The sequence below is a fragment of the Nothoprocta perdicaria genome, unplaced genomic scaffold (genome assembly GCF_003342845.1).
Source record: "Nothoprocta perdicaria isolate Ctin4 unplaced genomic scaffold, notPer1 scaffold_6, whole genome shotgun sequence".
NCBI classification, from domain to species: domain Eukaryota; kingdom Metazoa; phylum Chordata; class Aves; order Tinamiformes; family Tinamidae; genus Nothoprocta; species Nothoprocta perdicaria.
The window spans coordinates 2712987-2727182 of record NW_020455865.1 but is presented as its reverse complement, the minus strand read 5'-3'; the positions used below and the strand labels follow the sequence as shown (position 1 = coordinate 2727182).

At 47.2% G+C, this 14196-nt stretch overlaps 1 protein-coding gene across 2 annotated transcripts in view; it reads left to right on the top strand.

The window, feature by feature from the left end:
• COL5A1 (collagen type V alpha 1 chain) overlaps positions 1-14196 on the top strand; it is a 128563-nt gene that overhangs the window by 21950 nt on the left and 92417 nt on the right. For both annotated transcript variants that reach the window (XM_026049182.1, XM_026049183.1), the window contains exons 2-3: positions 8469-8636; positions 13798-14011. In XM_026049182.1, coding sequence (XP_025904967.1) covers positions 8469-8636; positions 13798-14011 — 382 coding nt within the window. The remainder of the gene's footprint in view (positions 1-8468; positions 8637-13797; positions 14012-14196) is intronic.

Below are 14196 nucleotides of genomic sequence, written 5' to 3'. Positions count from 1 at the left end.
ACCAAACTTGAAAGCCAGATGTAAAAGGATGCAAAAACTGCTCCTGAAGCTGAGCTTTCTTTAAAATCWTAGTTAATCACTCCAGAAAAGTAGAAACAGTGACAGGGCAGCTCACTATTGCAGCTGCACTGAGCACGAGCCTGTAGTTTGAACACTCGGACCTCGCTGGGGTTTATTTAAAGGGTGACATTCTCGCTAGCAATGAAGGTTCTGCTGGAAAAACTCCTGAAATGCCGGAGTGTCCCATGAAACCGTGGATCCCGGCGCAGGGGGAGGCCCGAGGGCGGCCRGCGGGGCTGCCGTGGGCTGGCCGGTATGTGAGGTATCTGCCGGGGCTGCTCGCTACTCACCTCCATGCCGAGGCCCCGCTGTCGGGACGCRGCCCCGCTGTCGGGACGAGGCCGTCCACACTCCTCGGATGCTCAACAGGCGCCCCGGGCGCTGACGTGGCCCGGAGGGCCCAGGCCTTGGGCCAGGCTTGCGATGGGCTCTGCCTTAAAAGGCTTCGCGCGGCTCCCCGAGGGGTGATCCCAGGGTTTGCTGCAGTTGGCCGGCCCTCTCTTTGGGGGGGAATTGTGGGAAATTGGTGCAAATGCCATTGGTTTGGGCAGGGAGGCTGTGTGTTGTAAGCCTGCGCAATGGCAGGGCCCTGCTCTGCCCTCCYAGGCCATTGCTGGGCCAAGCGGCCCTATCCCTGCTGGATTTGCATGAATCCCCTTTTTCTGGGATTTGTGCGAATGGGGCTCCTCGCAGGGCTCGGTGGCAGCTCCCGGGATCTCCCTGCGCCAGGCACGGAGCCGCTGGAGCCGGCAGCGTGGCGCGAATCCCACACCGGATTCTCGGCACGCGCCAGGGATCTCCCGCCACAGCCCTGCGGATGCCAGGGAAAGCTCGGCCTCATCCCTAAGGATGCCCCGAGCATCCCTCTCCCTGCGTCGGGCCCTTCCCATGCTCCTGGAGGAGATCCTGCTGTGAGAGAATCAAAATCCTCGATGTTCTCAAATCACACTTGCCTTAAATGGGACTGGGATTTCTCACAGTGCCTTAAAGACTTGTTGATTTTCTGCTGGTTGTATTTCAGGTCCTGGATGCCATTTACAGCTAAGATTTTTTGCATGGTTCAGTTGCACTCRGCGCAGGGAAGGCCCTTTCTTGGCTTGATGTTGGCCAGGAACACCACTGCTTTGCTAGCAACCCAAATGATTGATTATTTCCAAAAAATGGTTTATACTCAAAGACACAAAGATTACTTGATCCTTGAGATTTAATATATTCTTGCAGAGCGGCTCCAGGACATCAGCCCTGGGTTTCTTTCTCTCCCTTTTGGGATTATGCATACAGTCTTTTGAATCTGGCTCGGTATAATGGTTTCCTTTGTTCACAGTTGGGACTGTTTGGGCCTTAAAAATGATGGGGGACGTGAGTCACTGGTGAAATATTCAGCTATCTGGACCAGTGTGAGTGGACACAGCTCTGCAGCTAATGGAAGTGAGCCTGTATGTGCCAGATGAGGATCTGGCCCTTCTGCAGTTGGCCTTTTTGCTGTGTTATGCCCCTTCATAAGGAGCAAACTTTTATAGCTTCAGCCCTGCAGTTCACATTCCTYGATTCTCCCTCTAAAGCGCCTTTTCTCTTTGTCCAAATATATCACTTTGTTTTATTGGGCTGCTGAAGAATTCGAGTGGCTGCAATAAGTCTATCCAAAGGATGGCTGAACGATGGCGGCGGGGCCTTTCCATTATTATTTTTGTCTGTGCATCGACTTGGCCTCCACCTTCGTGTTTGTTTAGTTAGTAATCCACGGACTGCAGCAAGGAGAGAAACTGGGTGAAAACAGTCCAGATAAGGAGAAACTGTTAAAAATCCTGTGAGCATGAACTGGAACCTGTAGGCTCCAGGGAGATACGTAGCTATCTSTGCATCCAGCTCTGCATTTGGCTATGGATCTCCATGCAGGAACATCTAGCTCGTGACGTTCAAATAATTCCTGCAATCGTCTAGGCGAAAACTAAGCTTGCTGAAGGGAGGAACTGCAGCTCCAGGACAGCGGGGTGCACGCTGCTCCTTGCTGCAGGCTTGAGCTTAGTCCTCTTGCTGTGAACACCGGTCAGGGCAGCCGTCTGGCTAAGGCTAGGGGGAGGAATTTGGTGTTCCGTTAGTGCCAAGGGAATAAATAACAATGGAAAAGTTTTCCCTGGAAAAAAATCCGAAGCTGGTGGAGATGGGGAGGGGAAGGTCTGTTGCTTTGCTGCTGTTTGGAGCAGTCTGTTTTCCCAAGCTGCTTTCCACGCAGGGCAGAGGCAGCCAGCGCGTTGCTCCGGCCGCAGCGTTGTCAGTGCCGAGGAATTTCGGCGCGAGCCCCCGCGGATGGGGATTAAAGTGCGGTGCTTCTGCTGGTCACAGCTGGTGATGCTGGCCTGTGCGATGCTGCCCTGCAAGCACCCCTCGGCTCACCCTTATACAGAACTTTTTTCCTATAAAATGATTTTTTTCCCCTTTCTGTAGCTCTCATGGTGATTTTTAAGGAGATACTACTTTTGAAACACACCCCATTTCCCTTGTTTGCTGTTATTGTTTGGTATGAGCTGAGGTGGGGAGTTTGTTTTATGTTGGCCGGTTCATTAGCGATGTGGTGCTTGGATGCCAATACCCAGACTCGGTGGGCTGTGTATGAAATGATGGGAAAGTTTGYCGACTGGCCTGGAATGAGTGGGAAYGCTAACGCTTACTCATTTCCCACCTTTTGACCTCAAGTCTCTGGCAATAATTGCGCATAAGCTGTGGCATGACTAAGTGCTGTGTCATGAAGTCCTGGAGGTCTTTGGATGCCCTTCAGCCCTTATGAAACCAAGCACAGACGAATGGTTCTCTGCTCTTACAGGGTGGTGACCTCTCCTCTGGCCCCCAAATGTTTCCATTATTGATCACCCAAACAGGTCAGTTGTGCAGAGTACGTGCGTATTTCTAGATGCTGATGGAGAATGTTTTACTGTGAAGGATGTTGTCAGGCAACAAGCTGGAGGAAGGGGGCTTCCTTGACTTTAATACTAGGAATTAGAATTAGAGAAGTAGATTAGGATGGCATTGGTTTTCAAGGATGTCCTAAGACCAGTTTTGGATACAGCTAATGATGTTGCTGGCAGACTGTGGCAGTAGAACTGTTTTCTTGTCTCATGGAGTTTATGTTGTGCTTGATAGAGCTAGTGGGGGGTGTGTGCAGTTCTGCTATTTTAAACCACTCTGCTACAACATCTCAGCTTCTGGTCCCTTGAGATTCTTGAGTCTCCTGACCGTTTTAAGAGGGTGAGCAAAAAGCAGTAGGAAAAGCAAGCTTTGCAGCAAGGGGTGGCATGTTACTGAAAAACTTACTGCAGCTCCACTAGCATCTAGAGGTCTGTAGATGGGGAAAGGTTGATCTTGGTGCAAACTGGTTTGGAGTATTCAGACTGTTCCAGTTACTGATCTTACTGCAATGAGGACACCGGCTTGACGGGGAACGTAGACTTTCCATGCWGACTGGTAGGCGCATGCTCCTTCCAGCCCGGCAGAGGAAGGAATTAGCTGGGCATGGTGTGGGAGCTCGTCTGCTGCTCTCATTACTGCAAATGTTCTCAAAGAGTTGGCTTTGATCTCCAGGGATGTCAAGCCAGAGCCTYTCACTAGCAATCAAATGAATGCAACAGTGAGTCATTAGGAATTGGGGTAGGTTCTCCAGATGTGCTCTCTGTACTAGAAACAGCCTTTCTCCTCCTACCAAACACGCGCTGTGTTACGTGGCCTTGGGTACCTGGCATCTCCAGCAGCAGATTGATTCGAGTCTGGGTTGCCCTTGAATCCTGGTCTACCCTTGTGCTAAATATGGGCTGTTTTGAGATGCAAAGCAGCACTGCTGATCCGCTGGATTTGCATGCGGAGTCCCAGGATACTCYGTTGGGTCTTTTGCTTCCCGCTTCTGAAAGTCTCCGCTCCTGCAGCCATCTAATTGCTTTAAGTTTATAAAAACCCTCCTGAACACCCTCTGAAAGCAGGCACAGCTTTAATGGCGGATTTATTAAAACCTTATGTATGTGATCAGAATGCACTTAAATTTTGCAGTTTATAAGAAATTATAGGGGCTGCTTAGCATGCCCTGGCAGGCCAGGGGAGCCCGAGTGCCACCAGACATCATCACCTGCGGAAGGAGGAAGGTCACACACGTCTGTCACGAGTGCCACGAGGCTGCAATAACTTCAGCCTTCAGCTCAGTGGCAAGCTTAAATATTTCAGATTTCCTTGGGGATAGGCATTTAATTAAATGCCCAGAAAAATGATGGGGGAGAGAATTGTTTAGAGGCTTGTTACTCACAGCTTAGTAATTTTTCAGACACTGGAAACGCAGAATCCTGCCAGTAATGTATAGGCAACTTATGTATCCTGACGCTCGGCAGGAAAAAAACCTCTGGATTTGATTCAAAAGCTCTGCTCCAGGTGTTAGAATTGATGATTACAGGCACAAATGTGGTTTAGATGAATGATCTCTGGCTGCTACTTGTGCTGGGCTTCTCCAGGGGGCTTTGGAGAGGCTTGAATCRCCTGGGCATGAGTTGTGTTAGCACCGTTTCCTCCTTGCTCGGGAATTTCTGGTGCTCATGGAAGGCAATGGGAATTGCTCAGGGCCAGGGAAGCCAAGGGGCAGGATAAAAGTTGGCCTTGGAGGGTTTGGAGCTGGTGTCCCTATGGCTTTAGTGGTGATGGTGGCCATACCCTGGGCTCTCTCTGAAGTTGGATCAATGGGATGGAATCAGATCCAGGTTTCTGGTCAAGGTGGGTAATTTCATTTTGGGATAGAGCAGGGAATAATGGTGAAGACTGAACCCACCCTTGTTATGAGTCCTCTTCTGCCGTGGCTGGGTGAGGAATGGGCTTAGCAGAGGCTGCAGGGAAACAGGCTTTAACCTTTCCCAATGTGGAAGAAAATGGGAGGGTGAGTGGCTATTGGCCAGCCTGGAGTGTGGAGCTATAAAGTTAACACCTTAAGTTAAAACACCTTAAGTTAAAGTCTGGCTCTCCCCCAGGCTTTAGCAGGCAATTAGCTAATGAGGAGCCTGATTAACACAGGAAGGCTGACCTTGTGGTTAAAGCTCTGGTCAGGTGCTGAGGAATTGGGGACTTAATGGCTGCTTTTGCCACCGTGGAGCTCATCAGTGAGTTATTCATCTGCTTTGCAGCGCAAGTAATGGTCCCTCTGTCTCCTAGTGCCTCTTTTGGGCACAAGGAGCTTTTGGGACCGTGTCAGGTGCAAGGCAGCTCTTGTTCCTCCTGGCTGAGGTCTGGTGCATCAGGGCTGGTTATTTCATGAGACCCTGTAACTCTGCATCCGCCAGCAGCAAGGACCATCGCATCCTTGGACTCGCACCACAGTTGCAAGCATTTCTTCCACTTTCCACCCTCCTGTGCAGAAGAGGTGAAGCAGAGAGGTCTATGGCATCAAGGAGCATGATCTGGGGTTTCCACCGTTTTTTTTGTTTGTTAGTTTGTTAGTTTGTTTGTTTTTTTTTTTTTCTCCACCCACCCATTGCTCTTGGCTCTTTGCGGTTGGCCACCGCTTGCCGCATGCTGGATACGCGGCCACCTYCTCCCAGTGCATCGGGGCAGGGATGGAGCTGTGGGTCTCCTGGGCAGCCGTGTGCATCCTGATGGGAAGAATGCTCCTGTGTAGTGTTGCATAGTGATGTTATTCATGGAGCAGCAAGCAAAGAAAGCAACAGCTTATTCGGTTCTAGGATGAAGGCCAAACCCAGTGCAAGCTGGTAGGAAATACCCTGTAGGGCCCATTTTCTAGTCAGTCCAGTCTGACCTTCATTGTCCAAATCATCATTAGCCACTCATAGGGGAGGCTGCTGAGTTTAGTTTTGGCTGAAAAATCAGGAGAAAATAAGCTAGTTAGCATAAATTCGAGCTCCTGCTGCATGAAGCTCATCTTTGTGCTTCATCAGGTGCTAGCTGAAGGCTTTCATGCTGTTTAAGTCCTCTCAGACCAGTGCTTTTTGTGGCTAAGTGCAATTTGAGTGGGTCTGTAGGGCATAAGCTGGATCTTGGCYTCTCCTTTGATCTCCTGGAAGTTTTGAAGGACCTTCCTGCAAAACAGGGGTTGTGTTTGCAGCCTTGCAGCCCCGTTCCCTAGGTTAAACTTTCTTCCTCTCCTGATGTGTTGCACAATCTGTAGGCTGTCAGAGCACGGCAGTCTTCAACTTGCTTCACACTCCTGCACGTTGACCACGGCTGGTGCTGCTGTTTGCATGGTCCTTGTGGCCGTGGTCTCCGAGCTCAGCATCTCCCGTGGATGTTCTGATCCTGCTCTGCGCAGAGCTCAGCCCTGCTGTCRTGGCCGCTCCCCGGGAATGGTTTCTGTTGGATCCTGCAGGCGAGTCTCCAAATTCCCCCCACAGCCTTTGCTTGGGAAGCAGCMGGCTGATGTCAGGAGTCTGGAATTCGCTCCCCTCCCCCTTCCTCTCTGCCTTYTTCCTCCTCTCTTGAAGTTTGGGCACTGATAGGAATCTCTCGGAGCCCAGGGAGGTGCCTGGAAGGAGGATGTTTTATTGTAATAACTTCATAATGATCTATTCTAAGTTTCTAGCTATTCTAAGTCAGCCTGAGCTCTATGTGCAGATAGTTTTTGCRTAAAATAAAGCGCAGTTAGAGGCGGTAGGAAGATCTAAGCTGYAGATATGTCATCTGTAGGCTGTGCCTAAGGAGTGAGAGATGGGGAGACGTTACAGCTGCGTGCTGCTTGGGCCAGGCTTTCTCAGCTGGTTTCTCTGCACTGAGACTTGCATTTGCCATGTGTTTGTAATCTCCCATTAAGGGCCCAAATTTTCTGGGCTGGAAACTTCTCATACTGTTTAACAATATACGTGATTTTTCCATGCGAGTGTTAGGCAGGCCTTGGTAAGCACAGCCTGCTGGATTTAAGCTCTGTACGTGTTTCTCTTCGGTGCTGGGGTGTTTGGGTTCGAGTGCATTCTGTAGCCTTTCCCCAGTGCCCCTCGTGTGTGGCATGGGTCCTGGGGACCCCCTCTTGCAAATCCTTCTTTTCTGGTGTTTTTTTGTCATGTACTTGATCCCAACAGGAGATGCATTTTTTTTTCCTTCCTAATTTTCTCCTATATTTTGCTGCCTTTTGGAAATCAGTGCTTTTTGGCCACGAAGGATCTCGCAGACTAGACTGGATCATCTCTAGAGGTCCCTTCCATCTCAACCATTCTGTGATCATACACTTTATATAGATGGGCTGCTTGGTTTCCTGCGAGTTGAAAACATGGTTGCACCCTTGGCAAGACAGCTTGAGAATACGGCGAGAAGCTCAAGGCCAGGCAGCCCAGGAGGCTTGTTGGGTCTATCATTGCAAACGTTGGACTACCTAATATGTGGCTGCCCTTGAGGGTCTGAGTAACATCACTCTTCCCGGAAAATAATGGATTGGGTGGCAAAAGAGGGCAGCTGTGATGTACTGTCCAGACAAGGCTAAATGAAGCTGTCGTGCAGACGTTTGCTCTGGGCACTGCCGGGCTCTCACTCAGCCGGATGGTTCATCTTTTCTGACAGTGCTTTGCTGCGAGTATTAGGTCAAAATTCAGAATGCATTTTAAATGCTTGAAGTCGGATCTGGTTACCCTTTTGGAGGCAGCGTCCATCCTGAYGTGAGCAAGGCCACATTAGGAAGCTAATGAGATGCAGTGTGCAGAGCGTATAATTGCAGGGAGCACTGGGCATAAATGATCTTCCACTGGCTGCATTACAAGGCTATTGCTCCCAAATGTTAATGGGTGTATAAACCTAATGGGATGTGGTTGAGAAAGGGCTGCTCAGGAATGGAGCCCTGCCCTTTGCTTTGTTGGTCAAGGGGCTTCTGCAGTTTGCTTTGAGGTGTCCTCTGCTATCCCAGCTGCTGTGACTTTATGGGCAGTTCTTTTCCAGGGTGTAGTGTGTAATCCTGTAGGGAAGCTCACCCAGGCATTTGCCTCAGAACAGTTTCAGGGTCAGTGAATTTATGGAAGAAAAGAAATTAAAATATTTGCACTGGTATGATGATGATAATCTCTTGATTTAAAGCCTTTCTCTGAGATCATGAATTTTCTGCCTAATGCTTAATCTTTAGAATGTGCTTGAATGATGGGGACTGGGTGAAGACATTCAGAAAATATACAACTGCTAGTACTAATAAGATAGTATATCCTCCCTTCCCTCCYAGTGCAGACAGCTGATAAACTGTTCTTCTCTGTATTGAATTAGTGTCTTTGACCAGTAATACAGAGGTCTAGCTTTGACACTGGTGTTAATACTGTATTTGCAGAGGTATTGAAAACATATTTTGTCTGTTATTTTTGAAATTGTGATGAATGATTTGCGTGCTATGGGCCAGTGGTTTGGATCTTAGCAAATGCCAATACTGTTGCCTGCTAATTCTTGTTTTCTCCTTCTGTTTACAGCTGAGCCTGCAGATCTCTTGAAGGTATTAGATTTTCACAATTTACCTGACGGTATCACAAAAACAACAGGGTTTTGCACAAGCAGAAGATCTTCAAAAGAAGCAGATGTTGCTTATCGAGTAACAAAAGATGCTCAGCTTAGTGCACCAACAAAGCAGCTGTATCCTGGTGAGTCTACACCATTTTATTTGGCTAGCATATAGAAATACCTGCTCCTTTTCTTGGCTTTTCCAGCCACGCACAGGGCACGTTCTCCCTTGGCAAAGTTTTACTGTTAGGGGGGATGCAGATTTTCAGCCATCGAGCAGCATTGCAATAATGGTTCTTCCATTATTGCATTTGAATATAGTGACAGGTTTCACTAAGGAAGATGTAGCCTATGCCTACATCTGTTCTCCTATATTAGAAAGTTTTTACTGTCCCATTATCGCACAGTGAAATCCAGCTGGGAAGAGAGGCCTGGAAGATGCAAAGGAACGTGGGCTGTGTTTTGCTCTGCCTTTGCAGAGTGCCAAGCACAGTAGGGTTTTATTCTGTGGTTGTGGTGTGTCTCATAGCACAAATAATCACCATATAAAAATAAGACTGCCCCACAAGAGCAGATGTCCTAAGAAAAGTTGTTTGAAAACATGCATATCATTAGAAATTTGAGGTTTGGACATGAAGATGCAGGAAGTTCCCAAAGCCCTTGAATACATGGGCCACTGACCATTTTATTTCTCATTGAGAATAAAAGTTCTCATTGAGAAATGGGGATTTTTAATATTTCAAGCCACAGGACAACTGTTGCTATAGAGCAAAATGTACCTTCAAAAAAGACACGAGCCAMATTATTCATTGAGGGCTTCACAGACTTGAACAAATAGTCACCATTAAAAACAGGGGACAGGTGTGCTATATGGCAATATGCTTCTTGCAATGGGCATTRCAGYGAGTAAAAAGACCTTTGCACTTCCAACAGCAGGCAGAAGGGCACTGTAGAGCTCAGCTGCAAAGCAGCAGATGACTTAGCATGCACACCCTCCTCTGGTAATGGATTTAATCATACAAAATCCATTAGCTAAATCACAGGTAGTGTGACATGCTGCTAGCAGTACTTTCAATTAATGTGCAGTCTCTCTCAGACACAGTCTGTCAGGAGCCTGAATGAGGATTTGGAGTCTACTGTGGATGCACTTCCATTCTGTAGTCCTGTATTTCCTTTACTGAGGACTGTCATTAAGGTTATTTAAAGACTTACTATCTTGTTGTGACACTGAGCAGGCGAATTAATCCCTGGTGAACATGAACATAGCCTATATCCTTCCTGCTTGATTTGTGTAGTAACTGAGCGATGAGATCTGCAGGGTGTTTCCTTGGTGTCACGAGGCAACTTTTAAATCATTCCATAGTCTGGATAATCACGTGGTCTGTGAAATGTCCCCCTGCCAAGACTTCCAAAGCCATTAGTCCTAGTCTTGCTTAGGAAATAAGAAGCAAAGATCTGAATCAAAGCCAGGGCTTTCCATCAGATCCGCAGATGTTGCCTCAATGCATCTCCATAACTAGGATGGGACTTCAGCTCATACCGCCAAATGAATGAGTGGAGATAAGATGATAAAGTAATTGTAGTGTGTTGTACCTGGGGAAATGTGGTTACCCCATCCATATACATCCATATGGATATGAGTGTGTGTATATACAYATATATATACACATCCATATAAAAGCCCATCTGTTTTTCAAGCCCTCAAAAGTGAGAAAATCTGCTGAGATGCTCTGTCCTTGCTGCCTAAATCAGTTTTGCTTCCCATCACAACTGAGCTCTTCCAGCAGAGGCAGGAAAGGCCAAGTTCTCCAAGGCAGCCAGCAAAATGTCATTTGCATTCTCTTAGCAGACTTCATATTCTGTGCTGCTTGTGGGTGTCTGCATATATATTTAAGAGCTAAAAAAGTCTTTATTATAGCTTCAGCAGTAATCTCTGAAGAAAAGGAGCCATTCCAGAATTGGAAGTTTTCTCAGATGAAACAAAGGCCAAAACTTGGAGACCTTTGGATAACTGTTCTCCTTTGAAAAGTGTCTGTGTCTGTCTTACACTGTCAGAATCTGATTACATTATCAGAGGATTCATTCTGATGTTTTTCCTTTTAAGATGCTGCAGCTTTCCTAGATCAGCAGCAGGCCCAGTTTGGTTGCACCTGCAAGATCAGCAGTAGGAGAGTCTAGTTTTGAAGTCTGCGGTTGTCCTGGAGCCCTTCAGTTCTGGTCACAGTGCTTAAGAAAGAAGCACTGCCTGTACTGGTCTGAGCTGGGCTGGTGCTGATAACTGATGGTGAAATTGTGGTGTGCATGGAAGGGGGACTCTCCATCATCCATCCCCACGTTCCTGATGGCAATGCAGTGAAAGCCTGGAAAGGGAAGGCAGGCAGAAGTCCAGAATCCAGATGGACGTTTCCAGGGTCACTGTCCCCTTCCAGCAGGCAGGCTAACAGTGGGATATGGATTTCTCCCTCCCGGAGTGTTAAGTATCAGAGCACGCTGAAGATGCAACACACTTGTATGATTCATGGAGCGCTCTCCTGTAGCTCCAGCCCTGCCTGCAGATCTGGGAGCTTAACCCTTTGCCTTGCAGGACCTTACATTTGGCAGAGCTGTAAGGCCTTGGCAATGGGGGGGAAGTTGCACTGAGTCCARTTGATCACTGGAGCAGGTTGCCTTGGTGGAGAGGTGGCTGTGCAGCATCTTTCAGYGACAGCTCATATGGAAAACTGGGGTTGACTAGAAGAGCATAATCCCAAACCTGTCATCACTGTGTGTCTTGCCTTTGTGGGAATTTGGGCTGCTTTCTATGCCCTCATATATTTATTGTGAAGTATTTATTATTACTGCTGCCTATGTGGATGGGTTTTCATACATCCATCATTCAATATGCTGGAGCAGGGGGTTGGACTAGATGATCTCTAGAGGTCCCTTCCAACCTTAACCATTCCGTGATTCTGTAATAGCCTGGGTCATTTCTGGCTATGACAGTGAAGGCATTGTTATTTTGCCAGGACAGCAGAGCAATAACAGAGTAATGTCAGCTATAATTCATCCATTATGGTTATTTGGGTTGAGAAACTTGCATCGCCATGGAGACATTTTAATAATAATGAGAAAAAAAAAAAATTAAAAGCAGCTTTTTAATGAGTTGGCAGCTTGTCCAAGTTGAAAGGTACTGTATTGTGGATTCATAATGWAATTTTGGACGTGAACTATTTTACATAAAAGGCCCAAAACCGTAGCCTGTAATTGGAACCAGGAAGGCGTATGGTCTTGATTCAGAGCTACGGGAGAATTTGTGTCGAGCAGGAGGGAGATAAAGCTTAGTTCATCTTATAGGGGCATACAATAATCACGTCTTCCTTCATCAGATATCTGGGTCTGTATCTGRGGGGAATTGGCCTCTAATCCAGTATTTAATTACTGTCTGCAAGTCCTCCATTCAGAATAATGCTAAATACTTTGATCCCAGTGCTGTTGAAGCAGGGAATGTTAAGTTGGGGTAAATGCCGTGTGTCTCTAGCCATCCTCACGTGCCTTGCAGTGCCCCAGTGTTTTCCCCAATGTGGGACAGTGTTACTGATATCTGTTTGTAAACATGCCCTTTCTGACATGGCTTTCAATTAAAGCTAGCAGCTAAATGCATGCAAAATAGGCACAGCGATGAATAAAAGCTGCAGGAAGCTCCCAGACAGGAGCGGAGAGGGCGATTTTGTGGCCTCTTGCCTTTGAACTTCAGAGCTTTGCTGCGGTCGGAAGAATTCCCTGTCCCCTCCCTGGGTCAAAACCCCTTAGGCAGCCCCAGGACACCATGTAAGCAAAGCCTAAAGGGGAGCAGGAAATCTATTTGAAGCTGCTGGGCACAGAGCTTGACATTTTTGTGGTTTATACGGCTACAAATGCGCAGTTGAAGAACGCTCCATTGTGCTGCGCCCTGCCCCGCACGCCGACATGCCACACACGTAGCGTCCCATCGTGCTGCCCGCCACGGCACTGCCCCACTTTGCTGTGCCGAGGTTTAAGATTTCCCAACTAGATACCCGGGGGCACAATGCAACTTTTGTTTTGAAAGCCTGAACCTTAAAGGAAAGATGCCCTGCGAGTCCCGCTGCTGAAATGCAGCATTTGAAGAGGTTATGCTGTGTAGGGCTCATCTCCAATAATTCCATCAAACTCCTTTAGTAGCACTTTGGTGTTTTTAAAGACCTCCTGTTTTGGGGGTATTCATGCAGACTTCATTTGGGGCCCATCTTCCCAATCTCTGTTGCTTCTGCTAGAATAGCATGGAAAATATTAAATGAGGAGCTCCCATGTAGAGTCCATACGACTTGGTAATGTCCATGTTGACTTGAAACTTCAGGTGGGTTGATCTGGACTTGGAAGGAATAGATGCTTCCCTTGAGGACAGCATTGGCTGTACACTCCCTGTGTACACTCAGTACTGCCTTAATCCCTCAAACCTTGCAAAAATACCCGTGGGAATCACCTGAGCTCAGTAAAGGTTGCTTCCTTTGAAAGAGTAGACAACCTCCGATGTCTCCTTATTGACTAGGAGAGGTTTTCCTAACTGCTTTAAAATGTGTAGACAAACTCATGCCTCCTCCCGATTGCCAGATTTATTTCTGCTTTCAATTTTTTTGAACTAGCTCAGTGAGACAGCCACAGAATGTTCTGTTCTGGTGTAAAACAAACTCCCCATTCCCTTAAACCCCTTCCATATTGTGCACATTGAACTGGCACAGGATGCTTAAAAGTGTCAGAGGAACAGAAGAAATTAAGTCAATTTGGAGACCTTATGAGGCACGAAATAGAGAAAGTTTTTTTGCTGTCTCCTAAATAGTGCCAGGATGCACCAAGGAAAGGGTATTCGGTTCAAAAAAAAAAAAAAAAATCTACTTTTTTCAGGACCTCTGCTCTTTCATCCCAAAACAATAGCCCTCTTGGACGTGCTGTTGCCTCTATRACAGATTGCAACAACCTTGAAAAAAACCACTTTCTGATAATTAAGGTGCTGTTAGAGCAGGTAACCTTTGGGACACGCTGCCTTTCAGCGGCTTTGCTAGTGCAACGTGCTTTGGGCTGATCACATCACAACCTCGTAGCACAGTAGGCTTTGGGGGGGAACCTCAGGTGTTCGGGTGGCAGCCAAAATGCTTCTCAATTCCAACTTGCCATTGCTGATGTGCACATAGCCATAGGGATAAATAGTTGCTAGTGGTCTCCCTGTGGGCAATTAGGCAAGAGGGCTGTTCATTAGACAAATGTTTGTGAAATGACCTGACTAACCCCTTTGCTTTTTCGCTCCAGCTTCCCCATTCCCAGAGGACTTCTCCATTTTAACCACTGTAAAAGCAAAGAAAGGAGGTCAGTCCTTCTTGATCTCAATTTACAATGAGCAAGGGATCCAGCAAATTGGTGTGGAGATGGGTAGATCTCCTGTATTCCTGTATGAAGACCATACAGGAAAGCCAGGCCCAGAAGACTATCCTCTCTTTAGAGGCATTAACCTAGCAGATGGCAAGTAAGTGAAATTTTATGCACAAAGGGGGAAAAAAATACACTGTTTATACTGATACCAGCATATGTTGAATATTGTGTGCAAAATAGGRATTATGCATTAATGTATGTACGTGCCATTTATCACTGCCAAGTCTTCCATTCTTRAACTTTTTACTTTCCCGGATAATACTGCAGATATAAAAAAGG